This window comes from Schistocerca piceifrons, chromosome 8, assembly GCF_021461385.2.
Source record: "Schistocerca piceifrons isolate TAMUIC-IGC-003096 chromosome 8, iqSchPice1.1, whole genome shotgun sequence".
In the NCBI taxonomy this organism is placed as follows: Eukaryota; Metazoa; Arthropoda; class Insecta; order Orthoptera; family Acrididae; genus Schistocerca; species Schistocerca piceifrons.
In genome coordinates this window covers 119690869-119713264 of record NC_060145.1, presented here as the reverse complement: position 1 = coordinate 119713264, position 22396 = coordinate 119690869, and the positions used below count along the sequence as shown (strand labels likewise).

The 22396-nt window shown below is 38.9% G+C and overlaps 1 protein-coding gene across 3 annotated transcripts in view; it reads left to right on the top strand.

Annotated features, from left to right (window-relative positions):
* The first annotated feature begins 1038 nt into the window (after positions 1–1038).
* The window catches only part of LOC124711903 (DNA replication ATP-dependent helicase/nuclease DNA2-like), a 151628-nt gene continuing 130270 nt past the window's right edge, over positions 1039–22396 (top strand). For all 3 annotated transcript variants that reach the window (XM_047242154.1, XM_047242153.1, XM_047242152.1), the window contains exons 1-4: positions 1039–1127; positions 1409–1541; positions 17421–17550; positions 20224–20337. In XM_047242154.1, coding sequence (XP_047098110.1) covers positions 1107–1127; positions 1409–1541; positions 17421–17550; positions 20224–20337 — 398 coding nt within the window. In that variant the 5' untranslated portion in view covers positions 1039–1106. The remainder of the gene's footprint in view (positions 1128–1408; positions 1542–17420; positions 17551–20223; positions 20338–22396) is intronic.

The following is a 22396-nucleotide window of genomic DNA, read 5'->3' as shown; positions in this document are numbered from 1 at the left end:
CAGAAACTTTTGCTTACGGCAGCGGAGGTGTTGTGTACTGATGTTGGTAACAATCAGGCATTAAGTAAATAATTAATGCTGTTTTTGCTCGATAGGTGGCATGTTCATGTTTATACCCTTGTCCGCTCAGTAAATTAACTATCCTCGTAATGCGAACATTTCATAACAAAACATGTGCGTTAATACGAACGTTACATAGTTACCAGCACTCAACAGTTGTTCCCACGTCAGCACATTAAGTCCCTATACTGTAAGTAAAATTTAACCGCAATTTGTGACTGAAAAAAAGCACAATAATAAAATAAAGACCAAGAATGAATAAAAGCACAAAATCCACTACTAAACATTAGCGAGCGCGGAGATAATAGGTTGACTTCCGATGCAAGCAGGCGAAGACGTTGTGAAGACTGTCTTCCCGACAAATCCTAACGTGATGTAACGTGACGTGACGGTCTGTTGACGGCCTGTGTGAAGGCTGCCGTTTGAAATGCATTGTGGAATGTTTTGACGTGACGTAACTTGTAAACGAAAATGTGCTTATACTATTAGAAGATTTCTTAGAACTTTCATTTTTGATATATAAACTTCTTGAGATATGCCAATGTATGTAAGTAAATGAAACATTGATGAAGTGAACCTACATATCGCATATTCCAGTACCTAAGCACAACAAAACATTTTGTTTTATGCTAACATCAAGAGTTCCGTATGATTACAAAAAATTCTGTTCAGTAGTTTTACTGTGATGCAACAACGGTTTGTACGTAACTTTCCGTCATTGTTCAAGTTCTCAGCTCCAACCATCGAAAACTTACCGTGTATCATCTAGGCAGCTATTGGATTCCTTTCCAAAGCTATCCTTTTTTGTATGAAATATTTCTCTTGTTTTCAGAGCTTTTAGTTGATCATCAGTTCCGTGAAATTCTGATTTTTACAATCTATAATATGAACCACTAACGTAATTTAATACAAATATTTCTCACGCATCATAACGGTCGATAGGAAATACTATTTGAAGATGTTTGGTTTAGGCGGGAAATAAGATAACACTTGATGAGAAACATACTGTCAAACGGTGTGGCGGATGTGAAGCTTGTTTGTTTACAATGGACGTGAATGGAAGTTGTGTAAGTCAGTCTACCTTAGTTCTCGGATCACTAGTTTGTCTCCGTAATGAAAGTTTTGTTGATTTGACGTATACTTTTGGTGTTTGAGTTTTATTGACTAGCTTTTCATATAACTTATGTAATAGCCGTACATCACGTCTACATGCCTATAACTGATAAACGTCTTCATTCTGTAAACCAAACTTGAATCCACAGTCATCAATATTGTTCTGCTGTTTTCGCCGAGTCTGTAATGTTCGATGGATGCTGTAATGTTCCATGGCTGACTATTTTTTATACAGTTTGGGTCTCCTGTACCTGTTTCACCGCTGAAAGAAAGAAATGAGCGTCTGCAAATAAAAAGAAAGGGAAACTGTCGGGAAGAACTGACGAAGAGCCCAAAAAAGAGGCGTATATCACCAAATTCATATGCAGGTATGTTACCATTTTTCAAATTATATTTGCATAACTCTTGTTTCTGAAGTAGGTACTGATCGCAACCATGTAAGAAAGATAGAGGCATTTTGCTTACTTTCGAATACAGTGATCGCTGTCATGTAAACAAAATATTTTGTTTACTGTATGTGGCTGTGAGTGCTGTCTATGAACAGTTAATTGGCTTGCTGATACAATCTCGAAACCTGGCTTATTCGGGTGGGCACAGGGAATTTAGGAGGTGTCTGGACTAGACATTTATACATAAAAATGCGGAAATACGGAAGCGTCCGATCCCACCCGTCTTTGACCCATGACGTCACAAATATGGCGGAAACAAAAACAAACACACACACTTTCTACAATAAGCCTAATGACAAGCGCGGGAAATGGGGTGTTTTGGGTGGGGGGCATACTAAATATAAACAAATTTAGACGCCTTGCGTAGCTACAACGTGTAAGTGAAGTCAGCCATGCATGAATACCCACCCATCTCCCCAGGGGTTGTAACCCCTGCAACCCATAGAAGATAAAGATGCTTCAGTAGCTGATCAGTGTTTTTTGTCTTTAAAAAAAAGAAAAATCTCACGGGATAGAACGAACAGATCAGAAAGATAAATATAATAAACTAAAACAGAAATTGGAGGAAACAGATAATTAAAATAAGTAATAAGTGTTTTTAAATTTAAAAAAAAAATCTCACGAGATAGAACGAACAGATCAGTAAAAGTAAATAAAATAAGATAAAACAGAACTGGAGACAGCCACATTCAAACCAAACTCCGCACCGTCATGACGTCACACACGACAACACCCTTACGTCACGGGTCAAATCCGACGCGTTGGATCGGACGCTTCTGTCGACCCAAAAATGCTTATGACAAAAGAACTTGACATGTTGCATTATTGGGTAAATATGCAGTCGATAGACATAGTCTCCATAATGTGATCCACATCATTTCCATGAACAGCATTGAGTCTTATGGCATCTGTGCACAAATTGACTTACTCCTGGCAGTCAGCGTGTGGATGCCATAACAGAAGGTGTAGTGTATGCTATGGTCAACAGAGTTAAATTCATAACACGTGTTCTGAGACATGTAGTCTGCCTTCTTAGCTTGGTGATAACATGCTTGCCTCCCATGCACTGGGCCCTTGTTCGATTCCCGGACGAGTGGGAGATTTTCTCCGTTCATGGGCTGGGTGTTGTGTTGTCCTCATCAACTGCAAGTCACCCAATGTCACGTCGAATGAAATAAGACTTGCACTTGGCAGCCAAACCCAAATGGGACATCCTGGCCAACAACACCATAAGATCATTTCATTTCGAGGCATGTAAGAAATTGGATTCTCCCACACGTAAATCCATTTATCAGTGGTACAGAACTTATCGAGAAACAGCACATTTGGTTTCAAATGCCCCATGAGGAACACTGTAGATGGTGTGTTTTTGCTGTTGGTTGGGATTACATAAACATGGTGTGATTAGTCATCCTTTTTTATGTAGTCTACAATGATAGGGCGTAACCTGTTGGTGAACTGTGTAGTTCCACAGTTGCCTCCCAATACCACTTTCCAGCAGAAGGGTGCCACACCCCACTGTCTACTCTGCAGAAGAGGCCATTACACCTGCCGTGCTTATGAAATCCTGCGTAACTGATGTAAATGTGATAGCAAGTTACATACATAGATCAAAAGTTAAGTGTTAAAATTAATCTGTTTAGAAGTGTGCTTTATGAACTTAATGTGGGTTCCTGTGCTTTCTCCATGTATATAGCATTTTGCACAGAGTCAGTACTTACGTGTAGTGTATCATACTTCATCACACACAGCATCCAGATTCATCTCTTAAATTCAATCTTCCTTGTGAGGTACAAAAATTATCCGTATTTGTAAAGCGAGAAACTGGTGAATACACTTGGAAAATATAACTTTGTATTATCAAATATTTAATGAGTTATTCAAAAGTGTTGTTATATTGGTGCTAAAGCATTGCTGAGAAGGCTATTAAGTGTCCAGATAATCTAGTGTCAGAGCTGTATTAGAATTTATGCTTATGAAAACACCAAGGATAGTCATCAATAAACATTCATGTTTTGGCTGCCATCATAGTGTTTAACAGTATCTCTGTAAAGTTGACAGGGTTGCAATTAAAACTAGAAATAGTTTCAACTTCATCTTTTTAATCACTAATGTGTTTGTTATCCCTGTCATTTGGAAAACTTCATTCAGTGCGTGTAGTGCCTTCCTCTGCTATGTGCACTGCTGACTGAAAAGCCACTGTTTCTCTTGCTAAATAATGTTGGCTAAATTTAGAGAATCAGGTGAGAGGAAAACTGAGCAACAATTCTGCTCCCACTATTGTACATTTCTAATTTGCTCGATTCAGTTTAGGTGGTATAAGCATGAATGGCATCAATAAGTATGGTGATAATTTATTAGTAATTCAAAACACATTTTCTACCATTTGCTTTCCTTTTGTTAATTTGTAGACCTACCTTGACTTGTTACACATTCCTAAAGGTTCCCCTTGTTGATGGGACGTACAGAAAAGATGAATCTGTATCTATACCCACTTACACACTCTGCAAGCCACCATTTGGTTCCTGGCGGAGAGTACCCTGTACCAATACTAGTCATTTCCTTTCCTATTCCACTCGCAGATAGTGAGGGAAAGAGAGAGTCTGTATGCCTCTGTGTGAGCCCTAATTTCTCTTATCTTCATGGCCCATATGCGAAAATGTGTTCACGGAGGTTGGATTGTTTTGCAGTAAGCTTCAATGCTATTTCCCTAAATTTTCTCAGTAGTGTTCCTTGAAAAGAATGTCATCATCCCTCCAGGGATTCCCATCTTGAGTTGTTGCTGAAGCATCTTCATAATATTTCCAAGTTGTTTAAATCTGGAAGCCCATCTCTGAATTGCTTCAGTGTCTTCCTTTTGTTGGTACTGATCGTAAACATTTGAGCAGTACTCAAGAATAGTTGCATGTGCACTCCTCTACAATAGAACTGTACTTTCCTAAAATTCTCCCAATTAAGTGAAGTCAAGTGTTCACCTTCCCTACCCCAATCATTCCATTTCATGTCTTTTGTAAAGTTATATCCAGATAATGAAATGGCATGACTGCATCAAGCAGGACATTATTAATACTGTATCCAAACATTATGGGCTTGTTTTCCCTACTTGTCTGCATTAACTTACATTTTTGTCCTAGAAATTTCGTCTAAGTAATCTTCTATCATCCTGGAGTCTCTCATCATCGACACCTTTCCATACACCACAGGAGCATCAGCAAACAACCACAGAATGCTGCCCATCCTGTCCGCCAAATCATTTTTAAAATGTGTGTAGAAAATAATAGCAGTCCTATCACACTTCCCTGGTGTACTTCTCGTGATACCCTTTTCTCTGATAAACACTGGTTGTTGAGAACAGCATACTTGGTTCTATTACTTAAGAAGTCTTAAAGTCACTCGCATATCTGGAAACCTTATCCATATGTTCATACCTTCATTAACAGTCTGCAGTGGGGCACCATGTCGGACGCTTTTCGGGAAGCTAGAAATATGAAATAAGCCTGTTGCCAATCGTCCATAGTTTGTAGTGTATCGTGTGAAAAACGGGCAAGCTGAGATTTGCACGAGTGATGCTTTCTAAAACCATGCTGATTCATGGACATAAACTTTTCAGTGTCTAGGAAATTTATTGTATTCGAACTCACAATATGTTCTAGAACTCTGCAGCAAATGGATCTTATGGGTCCGTGGGTTTGTCCTTTTACCCTTCTTATATACAGGAGTCAAGAAGTCACCTGCACTTCTTTCCAGTTGCTTGGGAGTTTGTGCTGAGTGAGAGATTTGCGGTAAATGGTAAAGTAAGGGGTGACTGCAATAGAGTATTCTTTGTAAACCATTTTGGGATTCCATCCGGATATGGTGACATTTATTTTCAACTCCTTTAGTTGTTTCTCTCCAGCAGGATCGCTTATTACCATGTCATCCATGTGGGACTCTGTATAATTCTCCTGCGTGAATGTTTTTTTAAACACAAAATTTGGAACTTTGGCTTTTGTTTTGCTAAACTTTAACGGCACACCAGATTGCTCAATGAATGACTTGATAGACGCCTTAGACCTGCTTACTGATTTTATGTAGGACCAGAATTTCCCAGATTCTTGGCCAAATCTCATGGTAATATATGATGATGGTAATTGTTGTTTTGGCCATAGATCTTTCCACATATGAAAGAATCTCCAGTAATCTTTACCTGTCCCCAATTTGCACATTCTCTTTTGATCCAAGGGCACTATACCAGTCACGCACTTGTCCAGAACACAATTTGCAGTCTGTTTAAACTTTGCCCTAATTCTTCTATGGTCACTGTACTGGAACTGAATGATTGCAAGTCATTGTCAAAGTGAGATGCTAGCAACTGCTTATCTGCTCTTTTTAGCAGACACTTCCTCCTAGCCTTCTTGACTGATATATAAACCTTCACAGTCATAGTCGCTATGATACCATGATCACTAATTCCTGTCTCTATACTGATGCCATCAGTATGATAGCTACAAGGTCTAAGATATTTCCATTGTGTGTGGGCTGCTGAACTAGCTGCTCAAGACAGGTTTTTGGAAAACTTGTTCAAAACTATTTCCCAAAACTCTCCATTTTCATTTCCCCGCAATGAAACCATAGATATCCCAGTTTATACTCGGTAGGTTAAAGTCACCTCCAAGTAGTATTGAATGGACTGGGTATTATACACTACTGACTGTAGACTTTCGTTGAATGATACTAGAACTGTCACAGTGGAATTGAGTGGCCAGTAAAAAAGACCAGTGTCTAACGTCCAATGGCTAACTTGGTAATTTCATTGTCATACTCAATTTCAACCTCAATAGAGACAATGTTTCTGTCATCTGCAATGAACACTCCCCCTCCTGTGGTGTCTAATGTGTTCTTCTGATAAATACTAAATATCTTGCAGCTTTCTACTTTGGGTTTTAGCTATCTCTTAGTCCCAAGAGTAATTTGAGCATGAGAACCTTCCTGCATGGCAGTAAATTTGGGAATTTTGCTGTCAATACTTCGACAATTTGCCGATAAAATTTTGGTGGCTTAAATGTGTCTACTGTGAACACAGTTTCATTTCCCTATCTGTGTATTGACTGGAAAGTGTTCATTAGAATGCCTCAGACTACTGTCTAGCCTAAAACACTCCCTTATGTACTCCACAAGTACTCTGCTACCCGAGTAGCTGCTGCCTTTGTGTATTGCACCTTTGACCTGTCAAGGGGAGTCCTACAATTCCCCATCTGATAACGCAGGTCCAGAAATCTGCTACCAAGACTGTCACATAGTTGATGAAGCCTTTGGCTGAGACTCACCACTCGGCTCAGAACAAAAAGACCTCAGTCATCTCTGGGAACAATGTGGTCAATAGCAAGTTCTGTTTCCACCCTGCATGCAAATCCAGCTGCCTGTGTGAACCGAGGATGACCTCAGAACCCATGTGACAGCCCCAGCAGACATATGACTGCACCCCGCATGGTTGATAGCTGCAGTTGCGCTGCCTGCACGCCTCAGGTGAGGCTGCCTGGCAGACATAAAGAGTGCGCAGTGGCTTTCTTCCCACCTTTGAATGCTATCTTCCTAAAGGCCTCCATAATGTGCCTAATGTTGGAGCTCTCAATAACTTGCTAAGTCCTGTCCACTTGTGCTTACTTGGACCCTGCTGAAGCAACAGCCACTTGTTCATTTACAGGATGAATAGGTGAGGCCAGGTGCCCAGCCCCCACATTGGCCCTTCATCTCGAGTGAAGCAAACACATTATCACCTACTACTCAGCCTGATGTGAGGGCTGATCCATCACACCATTTACACTAGGAGGTGCCTCAGCAGCAGAGCCCATGGGCGAAATAAGTGACACTGGAAGTGTCCCATGAGCCACGCCAGATTTCCTGCCCCTCCTACAGCCTGGGGCAGCAGCCTGAAGGTAGCTGATCATAACCAAAACCGCATTCAACTGTTCACAAACTTCAGCCAGCCCCTCCTTCATCCACACACAGTATGCTCACATTCTACCCATCCTAGTAAGACTAACTGGAGAAGTAAACTATAAAAGCTGACAAATACTTAGGTATCCAACTTGTTACCCTTCTGACAAATCACTAATGGATGCTGATACGTTAATGAACAGTGTAGCTGGCTGTGCAGAAGAAATTACAGTTGAGCTACAGACTGCCTGAATTTACACTTACAAAATGTGTATTAAACCTCTTACAAAGAAAGACATGCACAACATGTAAGCAATACATACTACTAAGAAAACACAGGAAAAACTAAATAAGTAACCTGCTGCTCTGGAGATGTGTCACAGATGGCGGATGGAGCCAGACTGAGTCGCTAACTAGGCTGAACCAAACAGTTACTTATCTTTGAAACAAACAAATATGCAATCCATACGCTCCTGGCTGCCTGAGTATACACTTACAAAACCAACCCAAGATTAACCCTCTTAAATGCAAAAAAAAACGCACAAAATTTAAGCCATACATGCTATGAAGAAAACACAGGCAAAGCTAAATACATAACTTGCTATCCTAGAGATGTGTTACTTTGAATTTTCCCATTTTGAGAAGACTGAAGGAGCATCTGTTTTCTTGCTAAATAAAGTCAACAGCCTAGATTGTATAAATATTTCTTTGAGACGGCCAGTTCTGACTGACATTGCTGACCTGAATATGACAGCAAAGTTGAAACTGGTTGTCTTAAAGAAGTCTTTATGCGATCTAGGCTGTTGCACGTTTTCAGCAAGATATACGTCACAGGCAATAGCTGGAGCTATACTGAATGAAGTCAACCCAGAGAAATATTATGTATATTTTTAAACTGGAATTTATGTGCCCCTTCAATGGAACATTCCCGAATTGATCTTGTGTGATACGTAATTTTTACAAGTACATTTAAGGGGGGGGGGGGGGGGGATAATCAGTACTCCAGCAATGCCTGAATAAAATTGTTGCATAATGATGGCAGGCAAATAGCTTGAGGCTTGTATACAAAAAGGAGCAATGAATATGTGGCCAACAGGAGTTCACTGATATCCATTGTTGTCATTGTCTGCACTAGAGAGAGTCCTAAAGACCAAATCACTAATGCACATGAAACAGTGTGTAAAATCATTTTGTGTGTTACAAGGAACAAACTGACATTTTCATCTTAGGTGTTGCATGAACCCCACAGTGATAAGTGTTTGTGTGAGCTTACCCAATCTGTGTGTTACAAAAATTAAACTGCAAATATGTATCCGATCCAACACCAGAAAAATTGCTTTTTATGACTCCAAGGAGAGATGCCCAGTATAGCTAGTTCACAATGTGCTGTTGTGAGACTGCAACCTTAAGCACTGGCCACATTATTCAAACAGTTGATATAGCACACTACAGAAGGCCCTGATAAAACAAGTGATTCAAAGTATACTTGCTTGATTTTAAGCTTTATAAAGTCTTTGTGGTTGTCGATTGAGATTAATGGAATCAAAGTTTGTAGAGCTCTGATTGGATTATGGGCTCATGTTGATGTAAGGTCACTGTAGTCTTAAGTTTAAACCTCTGACTACTAGTTAAAATGTCTTCTCTCTCTTGATTGATCGCAATCACCGTTTAGTTTGCACATATAAATAATCAACAGTGATGGGTGATAACTTTTGGGACTAGGAGTCACCCTTATGCTGGAAATGCCCTTGTGAAAGAGTGTGGAAGAATGATTAGAGTTTGAGGGCACCCGCTGGCTGTAGGTGGGAAACTGCCCATAAAGGTAGAAAGATCAGCAATTATCAACAACATGAGGGTGCAGAAGACAGTGGAAACCACTGCACTGTGTAACCATAGGGATTGTGACCTAAAAGTGAAAAAGTATTATGATGGACTACAGTCTAGATCAGGGATATCACCAGTCACTATGATGTTTCTCTGTTGTTCATAGATTAACACATCAGTTTCATATAGCCAGTGTGATGATACTTTCACATAACCAATCAAAGGTGAGCAAACAGGCAATGAATTTCTAGTGTTGAAATTGAATAATTCTCATCAGCACTGTTGTTGAAAATATTTGACTTCTTTTTACAAATATGTTATGAATTAAGAGTATGCGGTTAAGTTCAGACCTAATAGCACAGCTCAAACTGCTGTGAGTGAAATGCAGCATTTAAATTTGTGGTTTTGGTTACCACAAATATTTGATTATTTCTTCCAAATGTGTTAAGATATCTGATGTTGTGGGATACTGACATGAGAATGTCACAGTATTTCTTTGCTTCTTGCTCAAAAAAACGTTGTCTGTCTGCTATTCTTTCACTTATACTGTGTGACCAGTAGCTGACATGTGTCATTTGATTGCTGTCATACTGTGACTTAGGAAGTCAGGATTAGCATGGAAGGTCAAGGCCGCTATAATGTTGCTCCTTAAACACAACTACTAGCAGATCAATAATTTAACAATTTATTCAAGACCACATTTATAAAACAGCTAACATACAATCAACACTTGGCCATCTTAAAAAACAACATCCAAAATAACAAATAGCTTCCTTCTCAAGCAAGCAGCAAATTAGAATTACTTAATGAACAATAAATTACAATCTGAAGTAATTTAAAAGTGTGGCTCAGATTAATTTTTTTTTTTTCCGACAACACAACTAGCACAATACATTACACTTAATTTAATTCATTGACAAGCAAATTTAATTTTTTTTTTAAATATGCTTGAGAGATGTTAAATGTTTATCAAATGGGCAGTGAGGCCAGGCTGCCCTGGGCAAAAGGTGACTTAACTTGAAATGCCAGAAGCAGAAGACTAGCTGTCCAAAACAACACCTAAATGCTGGGGGTCCAACCTGTAGTCACTTCCATTAGATGACATGTTGCAGCTTCAGTGTACCTAAGCGGAATGTGGAGCTGCTCCCACGCACCCCAACTCGCTGAAAACTGGAACACAGACCACAGAAAACACAGCAAACACCAAACAAACATCAATAAGTTAAGAGATCAATAAACAATATAAGTTAAAAAAACCAACAAGTGCTTTCAATGTAAACAACTTAAATTTTGCAGCAATATCAATGCTGTAAAACATTTAAACTAGGACTTATACACAAATGCAATGCTGTAAAATAGTATCAGACTTCACACTCCTATATTTTGCCCAACAATATTTGCACATATGAATAATGCCGACAATGTGTACAAAGATGAAATAGAAATAATTTCAAGATAATATCACATTATTCAAATACACAACAAAACTAGGTTTTGTGCATAGGTCTGCAATGTAACTGCCAGTTGTGCAAGCTTGATATGCAGAAAATAACTAGACTATGACCTAGTATGTTCAATACCTTACAGTTACAACTTTTGGGGACACTGATTTCCTTAGAGGAAGTAGTGACTGCTGGTCCCCGTGCGATCACACACCTTGCCGGCTGCTCTTACTTCAACACACACATTAGGACAACCAACCAACAAGCGACAGTCGCTACAACGCAAATAGTTCCGTGAAACAAAGGCACCAAAACCACTTACACCTTCGATGGAGAGCGTTGTTCGAGATGATCTCGAGGAATGGATCTGTCTGAGAAAACAGGCGCCAAGGCAATGCGACGAGCAGCGCCCGGAGTTTACATCAGGCAGGTGCACCACAAACTCCTGTCTGTCCTGCAAGATAGACCGGCCATGCCACTGCTGACCGCGCCCACGTGTTTTGCTCCTTCATCCCCTCAAGCATGTCCTAGCGCCTCGTGGAGTGTCTGATGACCAACTCGCCAACTGCAAATACCTGCCGCCAGATCACAACAGGGACAAAGATATTAATACAGCCGGGTAGTCGATAGTCGTGCCAAAGAACTGGTGTGCCAGAAAAGACACACCACGGCTCACATACCTCAAAACAAGTTCTGACATTGTGCATGAAACTCATAGGCTAAGTACACTACTGGACCTGCTCTATACTTTTACCATCCCGACCTATTGGCAAGAGATTCTAGATTAGCCTCCAACTCAAACCTGCTGGAGGAGAGTGCAAAGGGGAAGTGACTATGAGAAAAAGATTGGAAAAACCAATGAAACTGTTACTTTGCAGAGTTGGTGTGCAGAATGTCAGAAATATTAAAGTCCTCGAGAAGCCATAAAATCTGGAAAGAGAAATGAAAACGCTCAGTCTAGGTGTAATAACTGTAGTTACATGGAACTTAAATAAATCATATCAATATCATGTAATCATGAATGTCGCTGTTGATTTTAAACTGGTCCATGTTGTTGAGAAAAAAATTTCATTACTGAGTAAATGTACTGTGAAGCAGTTGTAAGAATTCCTAACCTTTTAAACAGATGCCTACAAGATGTGTGACTATGAACCCCACACATTATTCTACTTTCTTTTGAGCGGTGAATACCTTTTGCCTAAGTGTCGAGTTGCCCCAGAATATTATTCTGTATAACATCAGAGAGTGGAAGTATGCAAAGTATGTTAGCTTACTAATTTCTACGTCCTCAAAATTGGCAATTATTCTGATTGCAAAAGTTGCTGAACCTAGTTGCTTTAGGAGATCCAAAATATGGATTTTCCAATTAAGATTCTCATCTATATGTACACCCAAAAACTTAATATGCTTTACCCTGGCTGCTGACTTATTTTGGTCTGTTATGTTTATTGAAGGACTTATACTTTTTGCAGCAGAAAATTGGATGTACTGTGTTTTCTTTATAGTTCAGAGCAAGCCCATTCACAGAAAACCAATTAATAACTTTTCCAAAGACCTTATTTGTATCATTTTCTATCTGACTTTCTTTTACTGGATTAATAATTATATGCTGGTATCATCAGCACACAGTGTCAGTTCAGCATCTTGTTTCACATAAGAAGGGATGTCATTCACATATATCAAGAACAGTAGGGGACCCATGATCAAACCTTGTGGAACACCTAATATAATTTCACCCCAGTTAGATGAAGTGCAAACTCCTTTGAATCACGTGAAGCATATAAAGAGACTTTTTGCTTCCTGTTTTGTAGATATGACGTAAACCACACATATGCTGTTCCATTTATATCATAGAATTGTAATTTCTCTAACATAATGTCATAGTTCACACAATCAAATGCTTTGGATAAGTCACAGAATATTCCTGCTGGTGACATTTTACTATTTAAAGACTATTATGTGGACAGTGAAATTGTAAATTGCTGTCTCAGTAGAACAGCATTTCTGAAATCCAAACTGTGATTTACTAAGTATCCCATTACTGAAACTTCCTGGCAGATTAAAACTGTGTGCCCGACCGAGACTCGAACTCGGAACCTTTGCCTTTCGTGGGCAAGTGCTCTACCATCTGAGCTACCCAAGCACGACTCACGTCCTGTCCTCACAGCTTTACTTCTGCCAGTACCTCGTCTCCTACCTTCCAAACTTTACAGAAGCTCTCCTGTGAACCTTGCAGAACTAGCACTCCTGAGAGAAAGGATATTGCGGAGACATGGCTTAACCACAGCATGGGGAATGTTTCCAGAATGAGATTTTTCACTCCGCAGCGGAGTGTGCGCTGATATGAAACTTCCTGGCAGATTAAAACTGTGTGCCGGACCGAGACTCTAACTCGGGACCTTTGCCTTTTGCGGGCAAGTGCTCTACCTCGAAAAAGCATATGACACTACTTGGAGTTACATCATCTTTCGCCAACTTCATGAATAGGAACTGCGTGGATGCCTGCCGCATCTGATCCAGTCCTTTCTCGAGGACTGGCGTTTTCGTTATCGCATTGGCAGTGCCATGTCTGATTGCTATGTTCAGGAGAATGGTGTTCCCCAGGGCAGTGCCCTCAGTGTCACATTGTTTGCCATCACTATCAATGCCATTTTCTCCACAGTCAGGAGCCCTGTCAAATGCTCTTTGTTTGTGGGTGACTTTGCAATCTTTTACTCTTACTCTTCCTCTGGTCTTATGACGCTGAGGCAGCTACAGCTGACCATTAGGAGGCTGGAAACGTGGGCCCAGACAACTGGTTTTCGGTTCTCACCTGAGAAGACTATGTGTGTTAATTTTAACTGTGCTCGTCGGAGTTTTAACCAACCAGTGCTTACAATGGGTGACCGTATTTTACATTTTCAAGACACTGTGCACTTTTTGGGTTTATTATTTGACTCTAAATTAACATGGCTCCCACACCTGAAAGACCTATAAACCAAGGCTTCCGGTTGTTGAACATTTTGAGATGCCTTGGCAGAAAAACATGGGGAGCTGACAGGTCCCACCTGCTGTAGTTTTATAGGGCATTTATTTGATCACATTTAGACTATGGCAGCGTGGTCTACAAATCGACCCATCCTTCCTACCTCCGAATGTTAAATGCTGTCCATCATGAGGGCATTCGGATATCGACTGGAGCCTTTCGGACCAGCTCAGTTCAGAGTCTTGTGTGCAGAGGCTGGTGAACCACCACTCTTTATTCAGCGACATAACCTTTTGGCTCGACAGGTGCTGAGAATCTCAGTATCACCTCAGTCATTGGCATTTAGTTCAGTGATCCAACCCACCTTCAAATGACTGTTCAGGAATCGGCCGCAAGTGACCAAGCCATTTGGTATTCATGCTACACACTGTCTCAAGGATCTGGATCTCTCAGGCATGAAATTACACACCCAGGGATGGAACACACTGCCGCTTTGGTGTCTTCAGAGGCCCAAAGTGATTTCAAGCTTGGCACAGTACAAGAAAAGTTGTACTCCAGATTTGGTTTTTACAAATTTGTTTTCGTCTATTTTAAGTGCTTACCATAGTTTTATCATTATGTATACAGATGGATCCCAGCAGGAAAATGCTCTCGGTTGTTCTGCTGTTTTTCCTGATAGGGTTTTCAAAGTGCGTCTTCCAGAACAATTTACAAATTATGATGCGGAGTTATATGGCATTCTGATGGCACAGGAAAGGGTTCACAGGTCTAGAAACTACAGAATGAGTATTCTTAACAATTTTATATTGCAGTATACTAATTTTGATCATAAAAATTGATAGTTCCCTTGCCTACAGTTAAGGTAATTCCATATTACAACTGTTATTATTTTATACAGACACGTCCATTTAATCTTCTATTTAAAACTAGTAATTAGTACATGCTACATCCTTATTTTATGGGCAGTTGCCTTCATATTTTTTGCAAATTCTTCTCGTTGAAGTAATTTCTGTGTGTTGCATTAAATATCACTTAGCAATCATTATTGTAAGATGACAATATATATTACCATGAATGTACATAACAGAATTGTAGTGCATTGTATTGTTTACAGGTCTATCATATTCTACAGTTTGTGATTCGCAGTGTGTTGCATTACGCAGTGTAGCAAAGAGGAATGAATATCTCTAGAAAGAGCAATGGCAGAAGTTGGAAACCAAAAATAGGTACAGGGAAGCTATTCCATAGTGTTGATGAATAAATACTTCAGCTGATCAAAGAAAGAAAGAAAGAAATGCAAAAATGATATGAAAAAGAAAAGAATAGAGCAATAGGAATCGTGTAAGAATGTAATTGATACGGAAAATCAAGGAATCTCAAGCAGTAGGGCTGAAAAAAAAAGGAGAAGAAATCTAAAATGAAATGGTCATCAGAAGGGAAGTTTCAGGATATATAAAAGTGAAAATAACTTATGGTAAAATTAAAATCAAAGCTGCCAACATTAAAAGTGCTAGAGTACTGCTACTGTTAAATACAGGGTGGAGTAAAGAGGAGGAAAGGGTACTAAGGGGGAAAACCTTAAGTTGATGAAATCGAAGAAGAAAATGGGTGCTAATTTGTAACACAAGCAGAAATCTCGTGTTAGTCATTCTGAAAAATCTGTTGAAGACTTGTGATGAAGAAAGGTAGAAAGCATAGATAACAATACTTCGGAATTTTTAGAATAGTTTGGGGACGGGCAACCAGTTATTTAAGTCAATGCAAAGAATCTGTGATTAGAGACATATCTTCAGATATTTGGAAGGATATCATCCACAAAATCTGAAATCATTGGCAGGTAAGTGTAAGAACTGTCAAAGACTCAGCTCGTGCATCAAAGTTGCTGCCAAGAATAGTATTCAGAAGAATAGTAAAGAAAATTAAAATCACATTAAATAATTGTCAGTTTCACATTAAGAATGGTAAAATGCACCAGATACAGAGTTTTGATGTTCTGCTTGATAATGGAATGAAGACTTAAGAAAACTATGGGCTCTTCATTGGTTTTACCGGCTGGTGTGGCCGGGCGGTTCTCGACACCTCAGTCTGGAACTGTGCGACCACTACAGTCAGGTTCGAATCCTGCCTCGGGCCTGGATGTGTGTGATGTCCTTAGGTTAGTTAGGTTTAAGTAGTTCTAAGTTCTAGGGGACTGATGACATCAGATGTTAAGTCCCATAGTGCTCAGAGCCATTTGAACCATTTCTTCATTGTTTTGCTAATCCAGAAAAAAAAAGGGTGAAAAATTTTACCAGGCAATCTGCAGTATGTACAAGAACCAAGAGTGATATAGAGGGTTAGACCAAGAGAGAGGAACTGCAATTAAAAGGGCATAGTGCGGTAAGAATACAGTCTTTCCTTCTTTTTAGCCAGTATATTGAAGAAGCAGTTAAGGTTATAAATGAAAGTAGATAAAAATTTGGGAATGATCAGTCTGAGTGAGCCCAGAATATGGACTGAGAATAAACCAAAGGAACACGTCAACAATGAGGAGTAGCAAAATGAGATTAGCAGTAAACTGGGGATCACACAGTAGGATGGAATTCAGAAATTCTGCTACCTTGGAAGAAAAATAAAACAACAGACCAATTGTGGACAGGCAAAAGAACATTCACAGCAAAAAAAGGGGGGGGGGGGGAGAAGAACAACATACATATTGCATCAGTCAGGAAGATGTTGATGCAACATTATATTGAAGAGATGAAAAAGCCATCCTTGTAAAATTTCTTTGTTAATTGAATCTGAGAAAGTAATTTTGTTTCGTGTAGTTATAACGGGTTCATAGCAAATGAAAGTTTAACAGAAAGGGGAGGGGGTGATGTCAGTTTGTCGCTATTTGTGTGCATTATATGACTGTGGCAGTAACAGCTGAGTAGTTCTGTACTGAATATGTCCACTCATTCCTTATTGATGCACTGCATTGAGTTCGCTTTGCATCACCATTATAGTCTCATTATGTTTCAATGCATTTTAATTGCTAATGTCAGACATTCTGTTGCCTTAATGGAACATGTTGCAGATAGAAATAATGGGATTTCATGACAACAATTGGTTACCAGGTGTAGATTTGTCTGCAACTGACTGTGGTAAGTGAGAACAGAGGTAGCGCTGTAACATGTCAATGATGTATAGTACAGAAAGTGCAACTGAGCTCATTCTACAACCAGTTGTTCCTGTTGTAAACAAGTAACTGTCACTTACTCTGTTATTCCGATCCAGGTATAAACGTCAATAGGTGTTGGTTTGTGTAAGTTCTCACATATCTATTTCAGGTGCACTAAAAAGCAAAATAATGGTTGCATTAGAGTGAACTACCATGAGCATAGCCAACAATAGTAATTAAACACTTCTGTATGCTTGTAATCAATTACTGTATTTTAAATAATTATTGCATACTGGTGTTCAGACTCAGTTGAATTCAATTCTGCTTACTTAGTTCATGGTTAAAGGATAAAATATGTTGTCTAAAAGATAGATTGTGCCACATTACACAGTATTTTAAAATAATTTTCTGTCTGAGAAAGTGAATGGAATGGTGGTGCCAGCTTGCTGGCCACACACAGAAAATAGAATTAATGTAAAATTTTCCATATTGATGTATGCTTGTTTTAGGAGACAAAGAAAATGATGACTGGGGCTTCAGTGACAGAGATTCTGGAATTGTATCAGACTGTGATTTATTGCTGCTTGAAGCTGCGAAGAATGCAGAGAACAGTTGCACTAAAATGGAGCAGAGTGGCAGGTAGAACATTTTCCTTGAATAGCTGATATTTCACAGATATTTCTAAAATGAGCTGGGTTTTTCATATTTTGTTAAAACTGTTGATGGAACTTATATTGTCTGTGATAAGCATTATTCTAAAAAAATTTTAGTTTAAATATAGTTTTTGATAATGTTTGTTATGCTAATCACTCCACCCCTCTGTCCCCTGCCCACCGTCTAACCTCCCGACTGCACCTGACTGTCTCCACCTTGTCCCTGCATGCCTTTCCAATAATGCACTGCTGCTCACAGCCTGGCTCCAGCGTCCAGAGACTGTAGGCATGTGTACGTGAGTTGTGTTTGTGTGAGGGGGAGTAGCAACTATCCTTTTCATAATATAAGTTTAGAATAGGTACAATGTTAACTTTTGGCAGATACTTTCTCAATAAAACAGTTTGTAATTTTGATTAGTCAGAATTTGTTATAAATTTCTCTCAAGAAGCCTATTAAAAATGGAGGAGGGGGGGGGGGGTGTCGTCTTATATTCCGGGTTGTAGTCTTTGTTGAGCATGCATCATAGTGTATGTAAAAGTATTTTTACAGTTACTATGTAGAGAGCCAAACCTGAATTTAAATTTAAATCTGTAATTCTAATATATAAATTACAAATGGCAGTGACTTGAGAGCCTTATTTGGTTTTTGCAGTTTATGATTTTGTTACAATCTAGTAATGAGTCTAAAGTCCTACAGACTGCATACTGGATGCTGCACTTACTAGTAAAATAAAATTTATTACAGTATGTTCCCAGTAGAACACCATCAAGAAATTTGGCATACACATTAAAAAAAAAAATCTGATTTTGAAATCTTAACAAATAAAATTTTTTTATGAATGTGACGAAGTGGCATCAATTTTTACAGTTGAAAAGAAACCAAATAAAATTCTACAAAATTTAGGTCTGCGAGTTTTTGAGATGCTACAATTTTAAAGTTTCAGATGTGAAAAAAATTGCAAAATTTTAGAAATATAAGGAATTAACAACTCAAAAGCCAAATGCCCAAAAAAATCATAAGTTTTAGATTGTACTTTGTTTTGATAGGCAGAATAAAATGGCAAAAAATAATGTAATTATTAACCATTAAGGTTCAAATTTACTTCTTTGTTAGTTGATTCCACACAGAATGAGCCAAAACATAAAAAACTGTGATGATACACAATTGGTCCTGCAGTAGGTGTCAGTTTTGTTTTATCACAGTTTATTATGTTTATATGTCTTTTGATGGTGCCTTTGTTTGCCACAAGGTTGCTGTGTTTTGGATAATAGTTTAGGGAGGTAGATGCTTCTGGTGATCTTCCGGATCAAACCTGATGACAAAATAAGGAAAAAAGTGGTGGTTTTCAATTCCACAAACTGTCAACATTGGGTCACTTTCTACTTCAATGTGATGGTGTCACCTTTCGTTAAAATATTTTTCTAATTGTGCCTTGATGGATGAACTTCTAAATCGTAGTGAAACCAGGAAGAGCAAGGTAATGTAGTGAAACCAGAAAATAAGTAATCAAAGAGCAAGGTAAGTGATTGAAGAGCAAGGTTGAAATTATTGTCTACTTTCTACTATTTAAGTTTTGTGATTTCTCAAGATGTCTCCAGATGAATGCCAGAATGGAATGGCTCCTTTCACAGTTGTCCATCTGAGGGAACTATACTAGTCTTGTGATATGTAAGATGTTTGTGTGTATTCTTTTGTTTCTAATTCTTCTTCATTTTCTTCTTACATAATAGCTCCATTGGATTACTTGCGTTCCTTTATCCAGTGGTAATTTGATGATTTTTCACAAGTTGTGTTATTGTTTATTGCATATCTGACTTCACAAAGTAAGCGTCATGAGCCAGGACTCGTTGACATTGTCCACATTTGACTGCTTTTAAATACTATGCATGCTGCAGTAATCATTGAAATTTGCAGTGGTAGAGCATTTTGTCAATAATACGGTGGGGTTCTGTCTGCACCATGTCGATTATGGTTTGTGAAGTGAGTGACCATTTGATTTGGCGCATTTTGCATTTAACATTCGGGGCACCTGTCACTTCCTAGTTGTATGTTCCTTACAGAGGTATTTTGTTTTCCTAGCACTTTGTGGATCTAAGAAAATTTTTGTGTTACAAACTGTAATTTATGTCAGTTTATTGCTCATGTCAATTGAACTTGTAATATTGTTGATAAATTTGAAGTGTAACACTTGAAAAAGAGAAATGCTGACTTAAAAAATTTCTGACAAGCAAATGGACTAATTTTACTAGAAAAAACTGCTTAAAGTCACAGAAATATATTAATAATTTGAGAAACTGTCACTACTTTATACATATGAATCACAAATAATTGCTGCATTAAGACTTCTTAACGGAGTGAATCATTAACAATTGATAAAGCTTCATAAAGGAGTTCTAACTGTCACTGTTATCATTAACAATAGTCAATTTTACAGTTGTATACCTGTTAAATAAAAGCCATCTAATAGAAAAATCAGTTGTTGTATAACATGAGTGTGACCTGTCACTACAGTGTTCTGCTTTTATCATGTTTTATAGTCAGTGTTATAATTATAAGTTCTTGACTTGTATAGTTAGTTGATATTAGATCATATTTTGGCTTTGCCTTGTTTTCATTGTATTCTTACATTACACACTATCATCATATCATTATTTGCAGTGAAAAGATAACAGCTGAAAGACATGATAATGAAGATTTGCTGGATATTGATGGTTCCATGTTTGATGACATGCTTTTTTCTGAGGAAGAATCCAGTTTCACTGCACCTGAAAGGTATGTGTGCACAGTTCCTTCGCTTTAGACATAATGTGTGCTTTTTGTCTGTGCACAGTAATTTTTTTATCTTCGTTTCCTGAATATTGTTCCCCTTGCTTGTAGGAGATATTTTACTTATTTGGTTATTAAATTCTCTATTTTATGGAAGAGAGATTTGCTAAATTGCTTCAGGTGCTGAAGTACTCCTCTAAGTTCAGAAACATGCAGGAACAGAATGTGTTAAGGCAAAGGGAGATGTGGCCTATTACTTTCAGATGGTGTTGCTGAGACGCTTCTTGGTCTAACTCACTGGCATTGTCTTGCCAACATTTGAAAAAATTATCTTAAAATTTTGTCTTAGTTTTGCTGAGTTTGGAGGTTCCAAGTGTCTCTGTTTGGGTGAAAATATTGTGTGTTGGAGGGTAATGAGTAGGTGGTAGAAAAGCTCGGGACCATACACAACACTACTCCGAGAGCGAGCTTTAGTTGACTGTGAAAATGTTTACAGCGAAGTGCTAAATCTAAGTGGCTTAGTGTTTTATTTTATTAACTGAAATAACGAAGAAATCAATGTTGGCAATAATTAACTGCATCAAGTAATTTATTCGTGAAGCATTATAAACCTGCATCTACGCTTGGTGCCAAACAACTGCATTTAAGTAGAAAAGATAAATACATTATGAATGAGTGGCCTTTTCCCTGTATTCGTTTGCTCACGTTTCCTCCATTCTTCTCTCTCTGTCCATCTTCTGCTCCCCTGTCTGTCTGCCCTCTCCTCCTACCTGCTCTTTCTGTCCATCTCATCCACCACCTCTCCCTGTATGTGTGTATTTCTTCTTCCCTCCTCTTTGTCCATCACCTCTGCCACCCCCCCCCCCCCTTCCCTCTTCTCTTCGACCATATCCTTGACCACCTCTCTCTATGTGATCCTCCACAATCTTGCTGTTGATCTTCTCCTTTCCCTTTCACTGTATATCTCCTTGTCCCCCTCTCTCTGCCATATCTTCCTCACCCCTTTCTCTATTCACTTCATCCTCCCCCCCCCCCCCCCCCCCCGTCTCCTACTATCTGTCACCCTCCTTCCTCTTCTCAGCCATTTCGATCTGCATGTGTAGCCTCCCCAAGGCAGGTCGCTACTACTTGTAATGCAGGGCAGCCTACACATCAGGGGCTGGACCTTTTCTTACCCCTGATGTGTAGGCTGCCCTGCAGAGTAGATCGATAAGGCAGGGCAATACTACTCACACACAATATGCCTGTCATGCAGGGCAGCCTGCATGTCACTAGCTGAAATAAGAGACTTTTTGACCACCCCTTATAGCTTTGTGGTTAATTATTCTTGAAGCAGTGAAACTGTTAATCATACTCTCTCACCTGAACTGTGGCAGCAGCTGCACATTTGTGACATAATTGTAGGCCCTCTTGTTTTGGTAGAAGTAGCTGATCTGTGGTGAAGTGGAAAAAGCATTTCGATCATATTTCCCTAGGGGAGTTTTTAAGTTTGCAGCCTTTTGATGTGTATTTCTTCTTATTTGTAAAATACACCTAGGGAAACTCACTTGTAATATACACCTAGAGAAGTTATTTTAATAACTACAAGTTTTCCAACTCCTCCTTTGTCTTGGAAGTCCAGCTGCTTTTAAAAGAGTGAGTAACAACACATGCAACAGTTGCTATAACCAGATGTAACTTAGATAGTGACTCTTTGTTGCCAGTAGACATAGTCTCAGCTACTGTACAGCATACTCAAAACTTATTTCTAATCCTGATGTCATTAACTGCTGCGAAGGAGTGTATGTCCTGAAAAGGCTCAGCAAAAATATGCAGCAGAACCACAGATGGCATGACAAAAATTTTGTAATGATGAAATTGTGAAGAATTGTAAGCAAATGATATTCTAGAAACAGTGGAAGAGAAGTTCCATGCTGCACAGAGTTGATTTAGGATGTACAAATTTGGCTTTGAAAAACAATAAATATGAGACTGGAGCTGTGAATCAGAAATAGTGCAATTTGATTGGCTTGTGCAGTTTGGATTTAGTACTTCGTTGCTGCTTGTTTGATGTGTTGGAAAGTTT